At 45.6% G+C, this 18,354-nt stretch overlaps 1 protein-coding gene across 1 annotated transcript in view; it reads left to right on the top strand.

Moving 5' to 3' along the window:
* Positions 1–18,354, top strand: part of LOC111965479 (testican-1) — a 101,992-nt gene that overhangs the window by 31,863 nt on the left and 51,775 nt on the right. Inside the window, exons 3-4 of the mRNA XM_023989657.2 lie at positions 14,064–14,184; positions 14,769–14,850. Coding sequence (XP_023845425.2) covers positions 14,064–14,184; positions 14,769–14,850 — 203 coding nt within the window. The remainder of the gene's footprint in view (positions 1–14,063; positions 14,185–14,768; positions 14,851–18,354) is intronic.

The following is an 18,354-nucleotide window of genomic DNA, read 5'->3' as shown; positions in this document are numbered from 1 at the left end:
TCTTTGATTATTTTTAGGACTTCCTGTGACACCGCCTGGTATAGAAGTCCTGGATGGCAGGAAGCCTGCCCCAGTACTGGGCTGTATGCACTACCCTCTGTAGTGCCTTTGGTCGGAGGCCGAGCAGTTGCCATTCCAGGCAGTGATGCAACTTGACAGAGATGCTCTCGATGGTGCAGCTGTAGGAACCTTTTGAGGATCTGAGGACCCATGCCAAATCTTTTCAGTCTCCTAAGTGGGAATAGGTTTTTGTCGTGCCCTCTTCACGACTGTCTTGGTGTGCATGGACCATGTTAGTTTGTTGGTGATGCGGACACCAAGGAACTTGAAGCTCTCAACCTGCTCCACTACAGCCCGTCGATGAGAATGGGTGTGTGCTTGGTTCTCCTTTTCCTGTAGTCCACAATCATCTCCTTTGTCTTGATCCACAATGAGGGAGAGGTTGTTGTCCTTGCACCACACGGTCAGGTTCTCTGACCTCCCTATAAGCTGTCTCGTCGTTGTCGGTGATCAGGCCTACCACTGTTGTGTCATCGGCAAACTTAATCCATGGTGTTGGAGTCATGCCTGGTCAGTCATGAGTGAACAGGGAGTACAGTAGGGGCCTCAGCACGCACCCCTGAGGGCCCCCGTGTTGAGGATTACCGTGGCGGATGTGTTGTTACCTACCCTTAGCCTTGGATGAGAGAGAGAGCATAAATAATGTGTGTGTTTGCGTGTGTGTGTGTGTGTGTGTGTGTGTGTGTGTGTGTGTGTGTGTGTGTGTGTGTGTGGGTGTGTGTGTGTGGTGTTGTGTGTGTGGTGTGTGGTGTGTGTGTGTGTGTGTGTGTGTGGTGTGTGTGTGTGTGTTGTGTGTGCAAGCAAGGGGGTGCGTGTTTGTGTGTGTGTCTCCCTGTTGCTTACGCTGATGAATGTGCAAAACATTATTAAAAAAAACTGCTCTTTCCATGATATGGACTGACCAGGTGAATCCAGGTGAAAGCTGTGATCCCTTATTGATGTCACTTGTTAAATCAACTTCAATCAGTGTAGATGAATGGGAGGAGACAGGTTAAATCAATATTTTTAAGCCTTGAGACAATTGTGCCATATTTGTGCTTTTCAGAGAGTGAATGTGCAAGACATAAAATATAAGTGCCTTATAAACGAGGTATGGTAGTAGGGGTGCTCTGGTTTGTGTCAAGAACTGGAACGCTGCTGGGTTTTTCAAGCTCAACAGTTTCCCGCGTGTATCAAGAATGGTCTACAACCCAAAGGACATCCATCCAACTTGACAGAACTGTGGGAAGCATTGGAGTCAACATGGGCCAGCATCCCTGTGGAACACTTTCGACACCTTGTAGAGTCCATGCCCTGACGAATTGAGGCTGTTCTGAGGGCGAAAGGGGGTGCAACTCCATATTAGGAAGGTGTTCCTAATGTTTTGTACACTCAGTGTATTGACACCACTTAGACTGGGTAAAGGGGCTAAACAGCACCATTAAAAGCCACAAGAGAGCTGCTCTCAGCCACTAAATTGCCAATTCATTTGTGAAATCGACTCAATAAAGACCTCCTCCAATAGCAAGTAATGCACAGACAATCTGTCTCAGCAAGACACTCACTGTGAGAAGAGGTCCAGAGATAAACAACTTTGGTGTCAAATTAGTCATAAGTTTTACAGCCCATTGGCTACCATGATGGACCAAAGCTTTAATGATTATCCTGACCTGTGTGTTTTTGGGTGTCTGAGCAAAAAGAAGGGAGGAAAATACTGAAAGGGAGAGTTGGTGTGTGTGTGTGTGTGTGCGTGCGTGCGTGCGTGCGTGCGTGCGTGCGTGCGTGCGTGCGTGCGTGCGTGCGTGCGTGCGTGCGTCGCCCCTTCAAGTCCCACCCGGGTCTCTGTGCTCTGGTGGCCAACTGGAAGGCCAAGGTGACTGGGGTTGGCAAGCAGAGGGCTTCCTGCCAGATGGACAGCCAGCCAAGAGAGGGTTGGATCTGATTAACACACTCATCTCTTCTTCACCACAGTGCACTAATGGTTGTAATGTACCGTTGTCCCCCCCCCCCCCCCCACCACACAAACACACAAACGCACACCATTATCCATCCTGACCCATGGTTTTTTGGATATGTGTCCCTGAGTCTCCATAGAGAGGGTCTATAATGCTTTACACATCTGCAGGATACATGGGAAGAATGAATGAGCTGTGTATGCAGTGTCACGGTGGATTTAAGCTAAGTAACGGATCATATGACATTGTCATTTTTCCAACCCCCTCCTCCCCTCTTCTTGTCCATGGCCACCCTCATCTTAGCTGTACCTGCCAACTCGGTGCCTCTGTGCCAATCCACAGACTGACGTTACTGCACCCAGGGGGCCTCAATCAGACATAAACCTGGCACTTACAGAAGGACAATGAGGACAAAGGGATGGGTGTGTGTGTGTGGTGTGTGTGTGTGTGTGTGTGTGTGGTGGTGTGTGTGTGGTGTGTGTGTGTGTGTGGTTGTGTGTGTGTGTGTGTGTGTGTGTGTGTGTGGTGTGTGTGTTGTGTGTGTGTGTGTGTGTGTGTGTGTGTGTGTGTGTGTGTGTGTGTGTATATATGTGTCACCAGTCAAAAGTTTGGACACACCTACTCATTCAAGGGAAGCGCAAACCAGATGGGATGGCGTATCGCTGCAGAATGCTCTGGTAGCCATGCTGGTTAAGTGTGGCCTTGAATTCTAAATAAATCACTAACAGTGTCACCAGCAAAGCACCATCCCACCTCCTCCATGCTTCACGGTGGGAACACATATGCAGAGATCATCCGTTCACCTACTCTGCGTCTCACAAAGACACGGCGATTGGAACCAAAAAATCTCAAATTTGGACTCATCAGACTAATGAACAGATTTCCACCGGTCTAATGTCCATTGCTCTTTGTTTCTTGGCGAAGCAAGTCTCTTCTTCTTATTGGTGTCCTTTAGTAGTGGTTTCTTTGCAGCAATTTGACCATGAAGGCCTGATTCACGCAGTCTCCTCTGAACAGTTGATGTTGAGATATGTCTGTTACATGAACATTGTGAAGCATTTATTTGGTCTGCAATCTGAGGTGCAGTTAACTCTAATGAACTTATCCTCTGCAGCAGAGGTAACTCTGGGTCTTCCTTTCCTATGGCGGTCCTCACGTGCGACTGCACTTGAAGAAACTTTCAAAGTTCTTGAAATGTTCCGCACTTGACTGACGTTCATGTCTTAAAGTAATGGTGGACTGTCATTTCTCTTTGCTTATTTGAGCTGTTCTTGCCATAATATGGACTTGGTCTTTTACCAAATAGGGCTATCTTCTGTATACCACCCCTACCTTGTCACAACACAACTGATTGGCTCAAACACATTAAGAAGAAAATAAATTCCACAAGGCACACCTGTTAATTGAAATGCATTCCAGGTGACTACCTCATGAAGCTGGTTGAGAGAATGCCACGCGTGTGCAAAGCTGTCATCAATGCAAAGGGTGGCTACTATGTTTAACACTTTTTTGGTTACTACATGATTCCATGTGTTATTTCATAGTTTTGATGTCTTCACTATTATTCTGCAATGTAGAAAATATTGCAAATAAAGAAAAACCCTGGAATGAGTAGGTGTGTCCAAACCTTTGACTGGTACTGTATAAATACTCTATATATATTTGTGTATATACAGAATGAGTAGACCAAACATTACAAACACCTTCCTAATATTGAGTTGTATCTCCCCCTTTTGCCCTCAGAACAGCCTCAATTAGTCGGGGCATGGACTCTACAAGGTGTCAAGCGTTCCACAGGGATGCTGGCCCATGTTGACTCCAATGCTTCTCACAGTTGTGTCAAGTTGACTGGATGTCCTTTGGGTTGTGGACCATTATTGATTCACACAGGAAACTGTTGAGGGTGAAAAAAACAGCAGCGCTGCAGTTCTTGACACAAACCGGTGCGCCTGGCACCTACTACCATACCCCGTTCAAAGACACTTAATAATTGTATCTTGCCCATTCACCCTCTGAATGACACACATACATAATCCAAGTCTTATTTGTCTCAAGGCGTAAAAATCATTCTTTAACCTGCCTCCCCTTCATCTACACTGATTTGAAGTGTAGTGTGATTTAACAAGTGACGTCAATAAGGGATCACAGCTTTCACCTGGATTCACCTGCTCAGTTTATGTCATGGGAAGAGCAGGTGTCCTTAATGTTCTGTACACTCAGTGTACACTCAGAGTATATATATATATGTGTGTGTGTGTGCGTGCGTGTGTTTTCAGAGAACTGTATGTTGGTTATAGGCTATAGGGTAACAGATTCGGTTGTCCCTCCCTATGGTGCCATCCTTGGCTCCCGACAGCTGTCACTCACACATTAACCCACTTTGCGTCATGGGCTGACGCACACAAACGTACGAGCACGCACGCATGCTTGCACCGTCTCCCAGTCCCCTCTCCCAGTCCCCTCTCCCAGTCTTTTGCTCTCTCCTCCGATCAGAACGTTTTCCTTCATAGTCCTTTATCAAGCGTTAGTTTGTTTAGCATCTGTCACTCTCCTCCTCTCCACTCGTTTATCAGACGGAGACCGCCTCGCTCATGACATTCCGAGGATAGCGTTGCTACGGCAACCACCGGTCCGAAGAATAATCGGAGACAATTGGGACGTTTTTAATGTGTTTTAGTTTTTTATTAAAACAAATCAAAGATGCAGTGAGTGGGAGGGAGAAAGGGTAGAGAGAGAGGGAGATAAAAATTCTATCAGGGTTATTAACACTTAAAGGTCATTGCTGTAGCGAATAGAGATTAAAGATGTAAAATAGAGGTGGGTTAAAGGAGCAAGCAAACGATTTTGAGAGTGAGAAAGGGATAGTGATACAGGGAGTGAGAGACGGGGATTGTGAGTCAAATAAAGTGGGAGGGAGAAAGAGGAAGTAGTAGGGAGAGAGGGATCGTAAATAAGGAGAGGGGGAGGGAGAAGGAGAGAGGGATAGTGAAAGAGGAGAGATACGGAATATGGTGCAGTTGGTTAAACAGCCAAGGCTTTTCACTCAGGCCTGTAATAGGCAGATAAAGGCTCTGCATTCCCCCTCTCTCTCTCTCTCTCTGTCTCTGTCTCTGTCTCTCGTCTCTGTCTCTGTCGTCTGTCTCTGTCTCTTCTCTCTCTCTCTCTCTCTCTCTCTCTCTCTCTCTCTCTCTCTTCTCTTTCTTCTCTCTCATCTTCTCTCTCTGTCTCTCTCTGTCTCTCTCTGTCCTCTCTCCTCCGTCTCCGTCTCCGTCTCCGTCTCCGTCTCTCTTCTCTCTCTCTCTTCCTCTCTCTCTCTCTCTCTCTCTCTCTCTCTCTCTCTCCTCTCTCTCTCTCTCCTCTCTCTCGTCTCTCATCCCTTGCCTTTCCCTCCAATATCCCAGGCTCTCATTATTACTCTATGAACTACACGTGGGTTTTCTCTTCTTCTCTTCTCATCCCCTGCTTTCTCTCATCATCTGTGTTGTGCCTTATGAAATGAAATGCGTAATTATGTTACACAAAAGTATGGAATTGAGAAATGCACCTTTTACGTCTGGGTAGTTGAATGTGTATATTTTTATCTGTTTAATACGTGGGTTGTAATTTTGTATCTGTTTTGAATGTGGGTTTCATTTTTGTATCTGTTTTGTACGTGGGTTGTAATGTTGTATCTGTTTAGTATGTGGGTTGCATTTGCTCTAAGCTGTCCTCGACCTCTCTGTTAACCATCTTCCCCTTCTCCCTGCCTCTCATGTCTTTCTCTCCACCTCTCATCTCTCTCTTCTCCTCTCACCCACTCTTATCTCTTTCACCCTCGTCTCACCCCTCACTCTCCTCCTGTCACCCTCTTACCACCTCTTACCCCCTTTCACCCACATCCCCCTCTCATCTCTCCTCCTCCCCCTTTTCATCCTCCTCTTATCTCTCATTTCCCTCTCGGGCAGAAAGTAATTTTCCGCGGGGAATGAAATCAGACGAGTTTCTTCCTGCTCTGTAGCAGAGAGAGAGCCAAGGTAAACCCTAAATAAGATATAAACACTCCACCTCAAGCCGACGCCACAAAACAGACAGATATCAGGAAAAATATTGCCATGCCGTCTCTCAATCTCAGAAAGCGAGCGGGAGAAATAGAGAGAACGAGAGAGGGAGAGAGAGTCGGGGATGATGAGGGAGATTTTTTTTTAAAGGCACATTCCTGAACAGCTTCAGAGTGCACAGTTGAGAGTCAGAGATTTGACAAAATACTTCATAACCAACAGAAAACATGTATATCTTCCATGTATTCCCAGCAAACCTATCTTCAAGTATTCCGTTAAACCTTTTCACCAACATGCCTCCTTTAACTTTGAGTTTGTTTAATCATTCACTCGCTCACTTTGAGAAGTGAACAGGTAATATCCTATGTATCTGACAGAGTTCAGTGTCTCAAATCGGAGGGCCTGTTGTCCGGACCTCTGGCAGTCTCTATGGGGGTACCACAGGGTTCAATTCTCGGACCGACTCTATTCTCTGTATATATCAACAATGTCGCTCTTGCTGCAGGTGATTCCCTGATCCACCTCTACGCAGACGACACTATTCTGTATACTTCTGGCCCTTCTTTGGACACTGTGTTAACTAACCTCCAAACGAGCTTCAATGCCATACAACCCTCCTTCCGTGGCCTCCTACTGCTCTTAAACGCTAGTAAAACTAAATGCATGCTTTTCAACCGTTCGCTGCCGGCACCCGCCCGCCCGACTAGCATCACTACTCTGGACGGTTCTGACTTAGAATATGTGGACAACTACAAATACCTAGGTGTCTGGCTAGACTTTAAACTCTCCTTCCAGACTCATATTAAACATCTCCAATCCAAAATAAAATCTAGAATTGGCTTCCTATTTCGCAAGAAAGCCTCCTTCACTCACGCCGCCAAACATACCCTCGTAAAACTGACTATCCTACCGATCCTCGACTTCGGCGATGTCATTTACAAAATAGCCTCCAACACTCTACTCAGCAAACTGGATGCAGTCTATCACAGTGCCATCCGTTTTGTTACCAAAGCCCCATATACCACCCTCCACTGCGACCTGTATGCTCTAGTCGGCTGGCCCTCGCTACATATTCATCGCCAGAACCACTGGCTCCAGGTCATCTATAAGTCTATGCTAGGTAAAGCTCCGCCTTATCTCAGCTCACTGGTCACGATAACAACACCCACCCGTAGCACACGCTCCAGCAGGTATATCTCACTGGTCATCCCCAAAGCCAACACCCCCTTTTGCCGCCTTTCCTTCCAGTTCTCTGCTGCCAATGACTGGAACAAATTGCAAAAATCGCTGAAGCTGGATACTTACATTTCCCTCACTAACTTTAAACATCAGCTATCTGAGCAGCTAACCGATCGCTGCAGCTGTACATAGCCCATCTGTAAACAACCCACCCAATCTACCTACCTCATCCCCATATTGTTTTTATTTACTTTTCTTCTCTTTTGCACACCATTATTTCTACTTGCACATCATCATCTGCACATCTATCACTCCAGTGTTAATTTGCTAAATTGTAATTACTCCGCTACTATGGACTATTTATTGGCTTGCCTCCTCACGCCATTTGCACACACTGTATATATTTCTTTTTTTCTATTGTGTTATTGACCGTACGCTTGTTTATTCCATGTGTAACTCTGTGTTGTTGTTTGTGTCGCACTGCTTTGCTTTATCTTGGCCAGGTCGCAGTTGTAAATGAGAACTTGTTCTCAACCAGCCTACCTGGTTAAATAAAGGTGAAATTTAAAAAAAAATCTAATAAATGTATCGCTGTGTACCAGCAGTCTATACCAGAACTAAACCAGGATGTAACCACCAGTGTAGTGTGTGTTGTGGGTCAGAGAGCACTCGTGTTGACATCACACAGCAGACACAGCTCAAACACAACCCATTAGAGAGATAGTTGAGGCCTGGCCACTCTTGTGTTGTGAAGTTATCAGACACACTCTGAGTTTGCTAAGGGGGTCTGTGTATCAGCCGCACGGAGTCCTTTTGGCTTTGAAGCTGATTCTAGGTTTTTAGTCCTTGTTGTTTTCTCCACAGGTTCCTGCTTTGATCCAGGTTGTGTTCAGTACAGTTTACCGTTGCTTTTTTTTTAAAGTATACAGTGCATTCCGAAAGTATTCAGACACGTTCACTTTTTCCACATTTTGTTACGTTACAGCCTTATTCTAAAATTGATTAAATCTTTTTTTCCCCCCTCATCAATCTACACACAACACCCCATAATGACAAAGCAAAATGTATTTACATTTTTTTCTTTTTAATAAGTATTCAGACCCTTTACTCAGCGATTACAGTCTCGAGTCTTTTTGGGTATGATGCTACAAGCTTGGCACACCCCCGAGTGTGGGGCTCCCGAGTGGCGTGGAAGTCTAAGGCACTGCATCTCAGTGCAAGAGGCATCACTACAGTACCTGGTTCGAATCCAGGCTGCATCACATCCGGCCGTGATTGGGAGTCCCATAGGGCGGCGGACAATTGACCTAGCATCGTCCGGGTTTGCCCGGGGTAGGCCGTCATTGTAAATAATAATTTGTTCTTAACTGACTTGCCTATTTAAATGAAGGTTAAATAAAATAAAACACCTGTATTTGGGGAGTTTCTCCCATTCTTCTCTGCAGATCTTCTGAAGCTCTGTCAGGTTGGATGGGGAGTGTTGCTGCACAGCTATTTTCAGGTCTCTCCAGAGATTGGGTTCAAGTCCGGGCTCTGGCTGGGTCCTTTAAGGACATTCAAAGACTTGTCCCGAAGCCACTCCTGTGTTGTCTTTGCTGTGTGCTTAGGGTTGTTGTCCAGTTGGAAGGTGAACCTTCGCCCCAGTCTGAGGTCCTGAGTGCTCTGGAGAAGGTTTTCATCAAGGATCTCTATGTACTTTGCTCCGTTCATCTTTGCCTCGATCCTGACTAGTCTCCCAGTCCCTGCCGCTAAAAAAACTCCCAACAGCATGATGCTGCCACCACCGTGCTTCACCGTAGGAATGGTGCCAGGTTTCCTCCAGACATTCAGGCCAAAGAGTTCAATCTTGGTTTCATCAGAACAGAGAATTTTGTTTCTCATGGTCTGAGAGTCTTCAGGTACCTTTTGGCAAACTCCAAGAGGGCTGTCATGTGCCTTTTACTGAGGAGGGGCTTCCATCTGGCCACTCTACCGTAAACGCCTGATTGGTGGAGTGCTGAAGAGATGGTTGTCCTTCTGGAAGGTTCTCCCATCTCCACAGAGGAACTCTAGAGCAGTGGTTCTCCACTGGTTTTGCCTGGGGACCCAAATTTGACAATGACAATTGAGTCACGACCCAATATTATGGACTGTCGATGATTCCATTTTGTAATGTTGTATTGCAGCTGCCTTCTTGGGCAAGCTTCACTTGTAAAATAGACTCTGTCTCAATTATGGTAGTAAAGAAAGCCATTACACAGCCATATTGACTGAGAAAACATTTCATATCAATTGACGAGAATAAGCCATTTAATTAGGCGACTACTTCAGTAGTGGGGTGTAAGAAATGATCAGACTCAGAACATGACATCATAACCAGTCCAATAATGTTAATGAACAGTAACACATACCAGTGTTTAAAATAGAAAAAACAACAATCATTAGGAATTCTTAAATCACCAATTGCAATGTTTATAGTTTTTCTAAAGGTGTAACGTTTTTAACCAGTTCAATAACATGTAATATGAATGTCAGAATTAATTAACAATAATAATTAACATAGTGAACAATAACTCATTAACCTGTTTATTTATTGTGTGTGTGTGTGTGTGTGTGTGTGTGTGTGTGTGTGTGTGTGTGCGTGCGTGCGTGCGTGCGTGCGTGCGTGCGTGCGTGCGTGCGTGCGTGCGTGCGTGCGTGCGTGCGTGCGTGCGTGCGTGCGTGCGTGCGTGCGTGCGTGCGTGCGTCGCGTCGCGTCGCGTGCGTGCGCGGCCTATCAGTGGGAAAGCTGGGGGTGTTTCTTTATAATTATTATAATTTTTTAACCTTTATTTAACTAGGCAAGTCAGTTAAGAACACATTTTTATTTACAATGACGGCCTACTGGGGAACAGTGGGTTAACTGTCTTGTTCTTTAGTTTGATAGGTTTATTGAAGTCTGGTTGACAGGGCAACTCGGAGGTCATGCTGGCTGTCCAGTTTGTTTCTGCTTTTAGTTTTCAGCATGGCCATAGCAGAGAAGCCACTTTCACACAGACGGGCAGTGTTGAACGGTAGCATGATTCTGATTTCATGACAGGAGAGAGCAGGATACTCTCCCATTACGCTGCACCAGGACTTTGGCAGTGTCATTTCCGGGAAGCACATGCTCAGTCCGCGATCAAATGACAGCGCCACCATCAGATCCTCTTCGTTGCTTGGCAACGTGATGCTTCCCATCTCCACCCGAAAGGCGTCCCGTATCCAGTCTCCTGTTCTCCTCCGGGAAGTAGTCGCAAGAACATATCCTGCAGCTTGACAAGATGCTGTTTAACGGTTTGTTTGTGTGTCGCTGTGCACTTTGTTGATCAGATGTCCTTCGCTGCCAATTCCTCCCTGTGTATGAAGCAGTGGTTCCGCGTCGCACTCGGCTTTGCTACTCCGGAGTGCTTTCCCGTCATGGCAGCTGCCCCATCAGTGGTCACTCCGACGCACCCATCCCAGGCCAGTCCCACGGAGTCCAGTTACATATCCATTGTGTTAAAGACAGACTCTGTGGTGTTGGTGGTGGGAAAATCATCACTAAAAAGGAACTGCTCCTCAAAGTTATCCCAGATGTGTCTGACATAGACCATTAGAATTGCATGGTTAGCCACATCCGTGGATTCATCAAGCTGCTGTGCGTAATGGCCATTTGCACTGATGCGCTCTGATGTCTGGTGCGTTATGTCCCCAGACATGTCCTGGATTCTACTCCTCATGATGTCATTGGATAGCGGTATGGTTTTAAAATGGCGGTTGACTCTCCCAAGATTTCAGTGCACAACAATTGTGTGTCACATTTGGATCAGTGTGTGTGTGGGGGGCGAGAGCGTTATTGTGTTCGTCAGTGAGTGAGTGCAGCGTGAAAATCCTCAGAGTCCCAACGTAGCTAGTCATTTCACCAATGCGGACGCACTGCTCGTGTAAAGTCAGCAACAATAAGCGGTGCAGCAGTTACCTTTCAAATGTTTTAATGTTATATACAGTTGAAGTCGGAAGTTTACATACACCTTAGCCAAATATATTTAAACTCAGTTTTTCACAATTCCTGACATTTAATCCCAGTAAAAATTCCTTGTCTTAGGTCAGTTAGGATCACCACTTTATTTTAAGAATGTGAAATGTCAGAATAATAGTAGAGAGAATTATTTCTTTCAGCTTTTATTTCTTTCATCACATTCCCAGTGGGTCAGGAGTTTAAAGTACATACACTCAATTAGTATTTGGTAGCATTGCCTTTAAATTGTTTAACTTGTGTCAAACATTTTGGTTAGTCTTCCACAAGATTCCCACAATAAGTTGGGTAAATTTTGGCCCATTCCTCCTGACAGAGCTGGTGTAACTGAGTCAGGTTTGTAGGCCTCCTTGCTCGCACACGCTTTTTCAGTTCTCCCCACAAGTTTTCTATAGGATTGAGGGCAGGGCTTTGTGATGGCTACTCCAATACCTTGACTTTGTTGTCCTTAAGCCATTTTGCCACAACTTTGGAAGTATGCTTGGGTCATTGTCCATTTGGAAGACCCATTTGCGACCAAGCTTTAACTTCCTGACTGATGTCTTGAGATGTTGCTTCAATATATCCACATAATTTTCCTTTCTCATGATGCCATCTATTTTGTGACGTGCATCAGTCCCTCCTGCAGCAAAGCATCCCCACAACATGATACTGCCACCCCCGTGCTTCATGGTTGGGATGGTGTTCTTCGGCTTGCAAGCGTCCTCCTTTTTCCTCCAAACATAACGATGGTCATTATGGCCAAATAGTTCTGTTTTTGTTTCATCAGACCAGAGGACATTTCTCCAAAAAGAACGATCTTTGTCCCCATGTGCAGTTCCAAACCGTATTCTGGCTTTTTTATGGCGGTTTTGGAGCAGTGGCTTCTTCCTTGCTGAGCAGCCTTTCAGGTTATGTCGATATAGGACTCGTTTTACTGTGGATATAGATACTTTTGTACCTGTTTCCTCCAGAATCTTCACAAGGTCCTTTGCTGTTGTTCTGGGATTGATTTGCACTTTTCGCACCAAAGTACGTTAATCTCTAGGAGACAGGACGGGTCTCCTTCCTGAGCGGAATGACGGCTGCGTGGTCCCATGGTGTTTATACTTGTGTACTATTGTTTGTACAGATGAACGTGGTACCTTCAGGTGTTTGTAAATTGCTCCCAAAGATGATCCAGACTTGTGGAGGTCTACAATTTTTTTTCTGAGGTCTGGGCTGATTTCTTTAGATTTTCCCATGATGTCAAGCGAAGAGGCACTGAGTTTGATGGTAGGCCTTGAAATACATCCACAGGTAAACCTCCAATTGACTCAAATGATGTCAGAAGCTTCTAAAGCCATGACATAATTTTCTGGAATTTTCCAAGATGTTTAAAGGCACAGTCAACTTAGTGTATGTAAACTTCTGACCCACCGGAATTGTGATACAGTAAATTATAAGTGAAATAATATGTCTGTAAACAATTGTTGGAAAAATGACTTGTGTCATGCACAAAGTAGATGTCCTAACCGACTTGCCAAAACTATAGTTTGTTAACGAGAAATTTGTGGAGTGGTTGAAAAACGAGTTTTAAAGACTCCAACCTAAGTGTATGTAAACTTCCGACATCAACTGTATATATACACTACCGTTCAAAAGTGTCCCCGGTAGAATCAAAGCATGATTCGCACCTCACCTCCTCTCCTCTCCTCTCCTCTCCTCTCCTCTCCTCTCCTCTCCTCTCCTCCCTAGTGAATATATGGAATCAGAAGAACTGAGTAATGGTAACTGCTCCCCCCACAGTCCTACATATTTCCCTCCTTTACAGCACCCCCATCCCTCTCTTTCTTCCTCCTCCTCTCCCACTTTCTTTATTCCTTTTCTCTCCATTCCCTGTGGGTGGATTTGTTTAGTAAGCGTAGAGTGAAGTGACCGAACGCTCAGAGCCAATGTGTGTCTTTGATCTTCGTCACCTTGGACGCCAGCCACCTGTGTCTCGCAGCCATGGAGATAATGTTGCTGGGGAGATTGATGTGAACGTAGACAGGGCTATACTACTCGCTTGCACAGAGTTCTGATGAGGCAGGTCCAGAATGGTCACACTCCAAAATATCTAGCTCCATCCATGTCTCTCACTCTTCCCTATGGTTCTTACTTTTCTTCATGCAATGTTTATTCTCAGCTGTGAGATTGCTGAATGTTGGAATGGCTGAAGGTGCAGGTTAAATACATAGGTTTCAGTTTCAGATCAGGGAGGAGGATTTAGGGTTCAACTGTCACAGTTTTAAGTGGTTGAGATCCCGGAGCGTTTAGGGGCCTGGCCACTGCTATAAGCCCCCTACAGACACACACAGACACACACCCTGTCCTTTGCTTTCTCTTCCCCCCCCCCATCTCCCTCGCTCCCCTTCTCTCCCCTCTATTTTATGGTTGCTGGCATTGACAGAAATGCTTATTTCTGAATGGCGAGGGCGGACATTTGTCAAAGCACTGCGTTAGAAGGCGGTGTGCATGTAGTTCTGTGATGCTGATATGGCACTCAGGTTTTCTCATCCGACTCCTTTCCTTTATCTCTGTGTCTGAATGATTGAAAGATATCTCTCGGTCGTGAATAGACTCTCTTCTCTGCCCCCTCTCTTCTCTCTTTGTTGCTAGAATCCATATTCTCTCCGGACTGATACGAATCTGATATGAGCAGGGGCGCAACTTTCACTGGGAACGGGAGCCTCCTAAAACATCCTAAAATTGCATTTTTGTTCCCCCCTGGATATGAGCATACTTGTCTTGATGAACTTTGCATTTGTACTGCCAATGGTAGGTCATGATTTAATCATTTAGTGATGAATTTTGTCCCTTCTCTCTCTCTCCATGTAGCTCCGGACGCCACTAAAGACCCGTGTCTGAAGGTGCGGTGCCCTCCTCACAAGGTGTGTTTCAGCCACGACTACCAGACAGCCATCTGCACCAACACCAATAACAAGCAGCCTAGACACAGGTAAGACTCTCATAAAGCACACCATTGGCCCTTAGTCCTCTACAATGAGCGGGAAAGGAAAAGAAAAGCTCAAACTCGCATGCCTTTCTTTAGCTTTATGGCTTTGATGATGTGTATAATTTAGTAACCTACAGTATACCCTGGCCTGCTATTAGCCACACCACCCACCTGCCTCCTAAGTGCAAATCATGTGCAATCACCATGTCCTAGCCTCTCTCTGCGGCCGTTGAAGTCCGTGGAGGTATGCACTCTGCATGGCATTACCTCAGCTTCTATTACTGCTCTTGTACAATGAGATGGCGTTTGATTGACAGGGAGAACAGGAAGAAGGGGGAGGAGGAGGGGGCGGAAGAGGGGGGGGGGAGCATATAATTACATATAGGATNGGGGGGGGGGAGCATATAATTACATATAGGATCTCTGTGGGGGAGAGAAAGAAGGGGGAGGCGTGGGCCCCCCTCAACACTTGATCGGTGCCTCTCTCCAGTCTTCAGTTTAATGCAAACAAATATAAATTATGCAATGTCCGTTAATAGGGAGTAAGTGCTCGTTACTCATAATTACTGGCGCCTCTGGGTGTACAGGCACAGAGAAGAGCAGATCAGAGACTCGTCACTGGAGGGCTCCAAGCACATCTTCTGTAGCTACCACTGCTCTGCTGATCCAGTTTCAAACGGAATATATCAGAAAAAGAACCTGTGTACATTAGCATGCATTCAATTGTTGCGAATACTCTGGTTAATATAATAGCTAGATTAAAATGTTGACATGCTTTGCAAGAAGAAGGATTTCCCTTACAATCCAGTTTACATGGTAGCCTGGATAATCAGGCTACCTGATAGGACTTTGAAAGATGCGTAAAATCGGCAATCAAAATAAACGTTCTACTGTATCACAGGAATCGTCTCATTTTTGGGAAACCTATTTGATTCCGAGTTCAGACATATAAAGTTTATGTGAAAACTGTTTCAAAGATGCACACTTTCGGATTTTCCAAACTCACTTCATTTTCGCCAACGAGGAAGGCTCGCGCTCCTTGTCATAGCGCATGCACAGCTCAAATACACAGCTGGAACTTCAGTTAAAGTGTTCACACGTCCTAATAATTTGAATCATGAGACCTTCAGGGTGATATTTGGGATGATGTTTCATAACTTGTTAAATTCAATGAAGTTATGGCATATTAAAACAGATTTAAATCTACCGCAGAGCTACGTACATGCAGAGGTACTCAGTGTTGTGAGTGATGTATTCTGAGTGACTGGAGCACTGGTTCATATACTGTATGTCTACACTATACCAGCTGGGTCATTGTTATACTGTGCCCTTCACCTAGTCAATCTCCATTTCCACTGTTAAAACAGCCAGCTGTGGTGTGGTGTGGTGTGTGTGTGTGTGTGTGTGTGTGGTGTGTGTGTGTGTGTGTGTGTGTGTGTGTGTGTGTGTGTGTGTGTGTGTGTGTGTGTGTGTGTGTGTGTGTGTGTGTGTGTGTGTGTGTGTGTGTGTCAAGGGAAACAAAGCTGAACCGCCCCCCCCCCCCGGACCCCCACACACACATACACGTACGAACGGTCGCACACACTATCACCAGGAGGCCAATGAGATGGAGAGAGACCCTGCCGCGATTTGAGAGAGCTGGACAGAGAGCACTAAGGAGGCAGGAAAATGAAGAGAAACCGATGGACAGAGAAAAACAACAAGATAGGAGGAAAAGAAGGATTATTCCCTTCTCTCTCTTTATTCTCCCTCCCTCTTCATTTTGCTCTCGCTCTCTCTCCTTCTCTCCTTCTCACTCTCTCTTTCTCGCTCTCTCTCCTTCTCTCCTTCTCACTCTCTCTTTCTCGCTCTCTCGCTCTCCCTCTCTCCCTCCTTGTGCTCTGTGGTCAGTCAGTCAGAATGATTGTCCGCTGGGTAAAGAAGAGAGTGAGAGTTTCACGGCAGGGTCTCCAGGGGTGGTCTGTGAGCCTAATGCCCTCCCCTCTTCCCACACACTTACGCACACACCATTCTGTTACACCCCGACACGTAACACAGAGACCACACGCATGAACAAACACAGGCGTGTTGGACACACAGCTATCTGACAGCGATCCTTCTCTCCCTCGCCATGCGTATGTGTTATCCACCCAGACATAGATACCCTGACTAGAGGAAGCACATGCTTCAACACACCCACATACACACACGCGCACACTCACGCTCACACACACAGCTCTCCTAGGCTTTCAGGGTTATCTATGAAAAGGAGGGAGGAAGGAGCAGGGAAAGGGGAGGAGGAGGATGAGGGGGGACATCTTTAGGAGATTTTGATCAGCCTCATCAGCGTTTTATATTACACAGTATTATGAGACATAATTGCTTTTTTATTCACTCGTAGGTATTGGCAGTGCGTAGCATGTCTAATCTGTGATTATGGTGTTTTTGTCACGGCTGGGGAGTTGGATAATTATAGGCATCAAGGAGGTGTCTGCCTGCCGATCCGCACCGCACCATGATGCCTCAGACCTGGACGGGAATGGACCCGTTTCACAGCCAGAGATGTGTGACAGATTTACCCCTTACCCCCACTCTGACACCCGCCCACTCTGACACCCGCACCCTATTCATTCTCAAGTCAGCGTATTGACGTTCGCCGTACATCCCAGTTGTCAGATTCATTTCGGGGAAGGGTTTTGTGTTCTCTAACTTCACACCCCTGGTGTTGTTGTAGAGGAGGGTGATGTGTCGACAGACAGGCTGGGTGAGGGAGGGCGGAGCACTTAACGAGAAGATTGCTGGAAGATTTTATCCAATGTAATTACGCTCGTTATAGAAAAGCCCTGGTGAACCAGGGCCTTCATTACCCTGGCACACACACACACACACACACACACACACACACACACACAACACACACAACACACACACACAACAACACACACCACACACACTCTCTCCTCCACAAGGAGAGAGAGAGAGACTGAACCATGGATGTACAGTACGTCATTTGGTTTGAGAGTTACAGCAGTAATGGACGCCTCGGGCGCCATCTTGGTACGAAGACAATTAGATTGGAGTGATTAGACATGCTGTTATTATTCTACTACTGCTGTTTTGGACCGTTTGGAACAGGAAGTGTAGTTGGCAGACTTGTTTATCTACTGAATAGACAACTTTGATTGGGAGCGATGCAATGGTGTGCAATTTGACTTCTGCAACGTGCATTTTGAATGCAATTTGGATGCAATTAAAGTTGTATAAACAAGCAATATCCAATGGAATTGAGTTCAAAGGCCTAGTTCAGTCAGAAAACGTGATTCCTCTGTGTTCTTAAATAATACCACACTATGAGGTATGAATAATACTGTGAGATTGTGAACATTATGATAATACCCTATTAGTGTAAGAGCTGTTTGAAAAGACAACCTGAAAATCCCCAGGCGCTAAATAGTCCCAGTCGGTATTAGATAGAACGTCGTGGCCCAGCCCACCTATGGGGAAAACAACCAGTGGATAACTAGGTTACTCCATTGGCTCACAGCAAAAAACGTGACCTTTTTCATATGCAATTTTCTTGTTGTCTGCTTGTTTTAGTCAATTTCAAACTACATTTAAGAAAAGTACAACATGTCTAGAGATTACTTTTCAACACTGCCTGCTCCCTACCGTTCTCACTACTTAGAAAAAGATAATATTGTAGGGCTTCCCTCATGCCCCTTTTCATGACGGCGCTAGCAGCCACGCGAGTCAGTGCTAGCTAGCTACCGACCTAAGCTAGCCAAGACCAACAACACAAACAAATGAACTATATAGATGCGAGTGGTAAGTGGAGTTACAAACGGACTATACTAAACAAGTTAAATGTCTTATCTGTGATGAAATGTTTTCCACACGCACAACTACATGCTGCTGTCTGCTTGGACACTGGTTCCCCACATTACCCACTCTGCTACACTGAATAGCCTGAAGCCACAGGGCTCTTCTCGAAGCCGTCCTTATTTCCCTACGTGGGAGCATTGCCAACCGTAGGTCGGGATGTTTCACCTGGTTCATGTACATTGAACAGCACAGCAGCTTCTCTGCATGTTTTCTATGTAACAAAAAATTGAAGGCAATATTTTTGGGATGCCTCTTTTACAATGGGGCTCAATTGAAAAGAATGTGGTTTTCCCCAATTTGTTCCTTACGCGA

Source organism: Salvelinus sp. IW2-2015, linkage group LG6.2, assembly GCF_002910315.2.
Source record: "Salvelinus sp. IW2-2015 linkage group LG6.2, ASM291031v2, whole genome shotgun sequence".
NCBI lineage: Eukaryota > Metazoa > Chordata > Actinopteri > Salmoniformes > Salmonidae > Salvelinus > Salvelinus sp. IW2-2015.
Note: the sequence above shows the minus strand (reverse complement) of the source record. Positions and strands in the feature narration are given on the sequence as shown.